The sequence below is a fragment of the Colobus angolensis genome, unplaced genomic scaffold, assembly GCF_000951035.1.
Source record: "Colobus angolensis palliatus isolate OR3802 unplaced genomic scaffold, Cang.pa_1.0 Scaffold120, whole genome shotgun sequence".
Classification (NCBI taxonomy): domain Eukaryota; kingdom Metazoa; phylum Chordata; class Mammalia; order Primates; family Cercopithecidae; genus Colobus; species Colobus angolensis.
Genome location: NW_012113142.1, coordinates 1,439,707 through 1,445,128, shown reverse-complemented (window position 1 = coordinate 1,445,128; position 5,422 = coordinate 1,439,707). Strand labels below are relative to the sequence as shown.

Genomic DNA, 5,422 nt, shown 5'->3' with positions numbered 1-5,422 from the left:
TCCTCCTCCTCCTCCTCCTGAGAGGGATTCCTTCTCTGTCGCCCAGGCTGGAGTGCCATGGCGCAATCTTGGCTCACTGCAACCTATGCCTCCAGAGTTCAAGTGATTGTCTTGTGCTGGGATTACAGGCACAAGCCACTACGCCTGGCTAATTGTTTGGGTATTTTTAGTAGAGACGGGGTTTTGCCAAGAATGGCCAGGCTGGTCTAGAACCCGACCTCAGGTGATCTGCCGGCCTTCGCCTCCCAAAGTGCAGGGATTACAGGCATCGGCCTCTGCGCCCAGCCGAGAAACCATTTCTGATTCACCTATTCACTCCCCCACTCCCACTACACAGTAGCAAGATAAATAAATAAATAAATATTAAAAATAAATAAAAAAGGAAAGAAAGAACAAAAAAGAAAAGAAAAAGACAAAAATTTAAATTTAAAAAGGCTGTGCTCGATGGCTCACACTTGCAACCCCAGTGCTTTGGGAGGCTGAAGCAAGAGGATCGCTTGAGGCCAGGAGTTTGAGATCGGCCTGAGCAACATGGCAACACTGCAAGACCCCCATTTGTACAAAAAGAAAAATAAAATTAATTTTAAAAACAAAAAAGGGAAACACAGTAGCACATGACCTGGCACCATGTATGTACTAGTAAAAACTAGTTAAAATTAAGTCAGTAATTACTGAAGGAATAAGTCAATGAGGGAACAGGTGAAGGAAGAAAACAGACACCGGAGCAGGTGCGCCTTGGGTTGAGCCCCTCCCCCCTGAGCCCCGCCTCCTGCCCGCCCCCTGGGCCCCACCGGGACTACATTTCCCAGAAGGCCGCACGCCCCGGGCATGCGCAGCGGCGCGCTCGGAAGCTGCGACGCCGAGTTTCACTCTGGCTGCCTTCTCCTGAGAGTCGGAGCCACAGCCAGAGCCCTGCCCAGGCCGAGCCGGAGCTGCAGCCTGAGCGCGGTGGTGCCCTCAGTCCCGTCCCCTCGTCCTCCTCAGCCTCGGTGAGAGGGCGGGCAGGCCACCTGCGCGTCGCTAGGGCTGCGGTCCCGGGGGCGTGGGGTGGCGCGGGGAGCTGGATCCTAGCTGGGACCGGAAGGGGGCGGGCGTGGGTGTTGGGGGGGGCGACGGCCGGGGCGGCGGGGACACCCGGGGGTCCCGTGAGATCTGGGTGTCGGGGCTGTCGGTCTCCGGGATCAAGGTCCTGAGGGCGGGAGTTGGGGGACTTGGGAGGCGCCGGGAGCTTTGGACGGGACAGGGTGCCAGGTGCTAGAGAGGACGTTCGGGTGAAGGCTGAGGGGCTCGCAGGCGGAGGGGCGCCGCTCCCGGGAGTCCAGGTCGCTCGGGAGGGGCGCACCCCTTCCCAAAGTACCCGGAGGAGGCGGTGACGAGATTGCCACTGGCTCCCTGACGAGGGGTGGGTCCTGCTGGGCTCTACCCCCGGGTGAAGGGACTCACTGGGCCGTGGGTTGTACTTTGGAGGAGTTTGCTTCCTAACTCTGCTTCCCTGCTCTCCTGTGGGGAGCCTTCCCGGGAGTTCTTGGGCCCCTGGGTCACTTTTTGGGGTCTTTAAGGGGTGCCGAAAAAGATTTAGAACTGGGTTCCCTTTTCTGGAGCTGCGCTTTCATCGCGACTGTCTCAGCCAGCTGCCCTCCTCCTCCAAGCTGGCTCCACTTCTCTAAGCGCCAACAGCGATGGAAATAAATAGCATGTGTACAGACGTCTGGACCCTTGAGAAACTCAGAATATTTCTGCATGCCCTCCTAGCTCCTCTAGCGCTCTAGAAGGTAGACTTTCTGGTAGCCACCATCCGGGCTTACTTAAGCCATCTGGATAGCAAGCCCTCTGATTCGGTTGCTCTGTGACCTTAAATATTTACCGTCTCTGGTGTGTTGACTTCCTGGATGCTTAGCTGCCAGACTGGCTTATGAAGTCCTTTTAGGGCCTTCTGTGAAAAAGCTCAGGCCAGGCACGGTGGCTTATGCCTGTAATCCCAGCCCTTTGGGAGGCCGAGGTGGAAGGATCACTTGAGTCCAGGAATTTGAGACAAGCCTGGGAAACAAGAAGATTCCTGAGATCACTGTCTGTAAAAAATCAGATGGGCGTGTTGGTGGGTGCCTGTAGTCCCAGCTACTTGGGAGGCTGAGGCAGGAGGATCGCTTGAGCCCAGGAACTGGAGGCTGCAGTGAGCTATGGTGACACCACTGCACTCCAGCATGGGCGACAGAGGGAGACCCTGTCTCAAAAAACAAACAAACAAATAAACAAACTTTTTCTTTTTTTAAAGAAAAGGGCTCAGAGCCAGGTGTGGTGACGCATGCCTATAATCTCAGCTACTCAGGAGGCTGAGGCAGGAGAGTTGCTTGAACCTGGGAGGCAGAGGCTGCAGTGAGCCGAGATCATGCCACTGTACTCCTGTTTGGGTGACAGAGCAAGACTCCGTCTCCAAAAAATAATAATAATAAAAAAATTTTAAAAAGGGCTCAGTGTTGTTTGCTTTTTGTTGTTTTTTTCAACCATCTCCTTGATTGTTAAGTGGGTGGAGGAAGACTATTGTACTTTCTGCTCCGCCCAGGCTATTGGAAAATAAATCTGGTGATTTTCAGTCCCCAGGCACAGCACTGGGGATCCAACATCTGTACCTTTGTTTTTTACTAACTGCTGTTTAATTTAAAACCTGATCATCTTCTTCCTAGTTGGCAAAGGTGCCTTGGAATTTGTGTCGCTGAGTCAGCAAGCCTTTCAGCTTTGCCCGGTTTGGTTGTTTGTGGTTTATATCAAGATGGGAACTCAAACAAGTCATTCTTCCTAAGGAGCTGGTGTCTTCATCCAGAAGGGACGGTTTGTGCCAGCTCTCCAGAGAGAAAAGGTGAGAGCCTTGCGGACGTGACCTTGCTGCCTTCTCTATCAGGTGCAGAGAAGGTGGGGATTGGGGAGGGTGGAATTTGAGGTCTGCAGGATAAACGAGCGCCCTGGAAGTTGACTGTTGATTGCCACCTGTCTCAAATAAATTGCAGTGGCGTCTTGCCAGCTGCTTCTCCTGTTTCACTAACTAGTCTTAGAAGATGCTTTCCACTTTAAGACATGCTTTATGGGATGGAAGACACAAGTCACGATTTCTGCATTTGAACTGGCAGTTTTCATTTCTTTTGTTGCATAAACCTTTCCTGGGTGCCAGACAAGATCTCTGTCTTTTGGGAGCGCATTGTTTGGTGGAAAAGACAAACCAGAGTCAGTGACAAAGTGTTGTCAGTGTGACATATACTGAGTTGGGGGAAAGCACAAGGCCCTCCTACCCACATCCAGAAAGGGGAGGGCTAGAGGGAGGGTCAGGAAGGCTCCTGGAAGGCGGTAGTTGAGGGGGGTTGTGAAGGAGGAGTAGGACTTAGAAAGTGGGGCACAGTCGTCTGGGAGAGAAGTCAGCGTTTGCAAAGTCATGAAGCTACCGGGACACAGCTGGGCTACTGTAAGTAGCTTAGTATGTGGTAGAGGAAGCTGGAAAAGCAGGCAGAGGGCTGAGCGGGGAGGGTTATGTGGGCCATGCCAAGACTCGGGAGCAGAAGGATTTTAGGAGATTTCCATGAGGGGTATTTTATTTATTATTTTTTTGAGTTGGGGTCTGCTGCTGCCGCCCAGGCTGGAGTGCAGTGGAGTGATCATGGTTCACCATAGCCTCAAATTCCTGGGCTCCAGAGTGGCTGAGGTGCCTACCACCATACCCGACTAGTGTTTTATCTAGAGACAGTTTCTCTCTATGTTGTCCAGGCTGGTCTCTAACTCCTGGCCTCAAGTGATCCTCCCATCTCAGCCTCTCAAAGTGCTGGGATTACAGGCCTGAGCCACCATGCCTGACCTCGTGAGGGACATTTTAAAGGAGCACACTGGAACATGTGGAATGGGTTAGACTGGATTATTCGCTTTGTGACAGTCTTCTTACACCATGCCAGCTTCTTTGTGGGGAGAGGCAGATAAGTGGTTTTGCCCTCGGTTGCTCATAGTCTAGTCGAAGAAATAAAGTGAACATAGAGAACTGATAAGGAAGTTGATAAGAGGGTGTTTTCTTTCATTCTTTTTGTTGTTGTTTTGTTTTGCTTGTTTACTTTTTGAGACAGGGTCTCACTCCGTCACCCAGGCTGGAGTGCAGTGCTGCCACCTCAGCTCACTGCAGCTTCACCTCCCAGGCTCGAGATTCTCGTGCCTCTGATCTTAAAAGACAAGATCAGAATGGTAGTTCAGGAAGCTTAATCTTGTCCCCCGCCCTGCCCCCCCCTTCTATCTGAGACGTATGAGGGGGAGAAAGCAGAGTTGGAGAAGCCATTTGGGAGGGAGCGCTTGTTTGTTTGTTTTTTTGTTTGTTTTGAGATGGAGTCTAGCTCTGTTACCCGGGCTGGAGTGCAGTGGCGTAATCTCAGCTCTGCAACCTCCACCTCCCGCGTTCAAGTGATTCTCCTGCCTCAGCTTCCCGAGTAGCTAGGACTACAAGCACCCGCCACCATGCCTGGCTGATTTTTGTATTTTTAGTAGAGACGGGGTTTCCCTGTGTTGACCAGGCTGGTGTCAAACTCCTGATCTCAGGTGATCCACCCACTGTGGCCTCCCAAAGTGTTGGGATTACAGGCGTGAGCCACTGCACCTGGCAGGGAGGGAGTATTTATTAAAGTGAGAGGCATAAGGGTCCCGGCCAGGTGTTAGCAGGGGGCTTCAGAGTTGAGGAGAGAGCAGGGCAGGCAGCTGCTAGGCCTAGGGGAGCGGGCTGAGGAGGACTGAGAACCTGAGGTTTTTCTCTTGGCCGCCTGGGGGAAATCCAGGGGGAAAAGGAAAATGAGGAAGGAAGATGCATGCGTGTGGCCTCAGACGTGTTGAAGGTATTAAGAGGCCAACAGGAAATGAGGCCATGGGCTAGAGAGAAGAGCACTGATTCATTCCCCAAATGCCTCCCGAAATTCTGTGTGCCAGGGCTTGTGCTTGGCACTTGGAGTACAAAGATGAATTCAGCAGTCCCTTTGGTGTTTGCCTTATCAGCTAAGCTGAGAGCAAGATTGATTAGTACATACTCCTCAGTGTTCATGCCTGACCTACTTTTCCTTATTTAGTAAGTTATTTTTAATAAATGTAGTAAGCGCTGGCAATCTAGGCACCCAAAACAAAAGCTGGGATCATGAAACAAAAGTATACATCTACTCTTTTTTTTTTTTTAATTTTAAAAATCTTTTAAAAGTTTTCTGCTTTATCAGGTCTACATCTAATCATTTCATTTGAACTTGTTTTCTGTTCTTACCGAGGTAATCATCATCTCCTTTCTTTCGTTTTTTTTCCTTTATCTTACATGTGTATTTCTTTCTTTTTCTTTCTCTTTCTTTCTTTTTTTGAGGTGGAGTTTTCGCTCTTGTTGCCCAGACTGGAGTGCAGTGGCGTGATCTTGGCCCACTGCAACCTC

At 51.0% G+C, this 5,422-nt stretch overlaps 1 protein-coding gene and 1 pseudogene across 5 annotated transcripts in view; one reads left to right on the top strand and one right to left on the bottom strand.

The window, feature by feature from the left end:
* The first annotated feature begins 807 nt into the window (after nt 1–807).
* The window catches only part of DTX2 (deltex 2, E3 ubiquitin ligase), a 44,972-nt gene continuing 40,357 nt past the window's right edge, over nt 808–5,422 (top strand). The window contains exons 1-2 of one of the 4 annotated variants that reach the window (XM_011930108.1): nt 808–989; nt 2,691–2,854. Coding sequence is in view for 1 of the 4 variants with exons in the window: in XM_011930092.1 (XP_011785482.1) it covers nt 829–989; nt 2,691–2,854 (325 nt within the window). In the remaining 3 variants the exon portion in view is untranslated. The remainder of the gene's footprint in view (nt 990–2,690; nt 2,855–5,422) is intronic. The other 3 variants (XM_011930092.1, XM_011930116.1, XM_011930100.1) reach the window with 3 other exon arrangements.
* The window catches only part of LOC105503229, a 7,705-nt pseudogene continuing 5,144 nt past the window's right edge, over nt 2,862–5,422 (bottom strand). Inside the window, exon 2 of the transcript XR_001000447.1 lies at nt 2,862–2,876. The product of XR_001000447.1 is annotated as a farnesyl pyrophosphate synthase pseudogene (transcript). The remainder of the gene's footprint in view (nt 2,877–5,422) is intronic.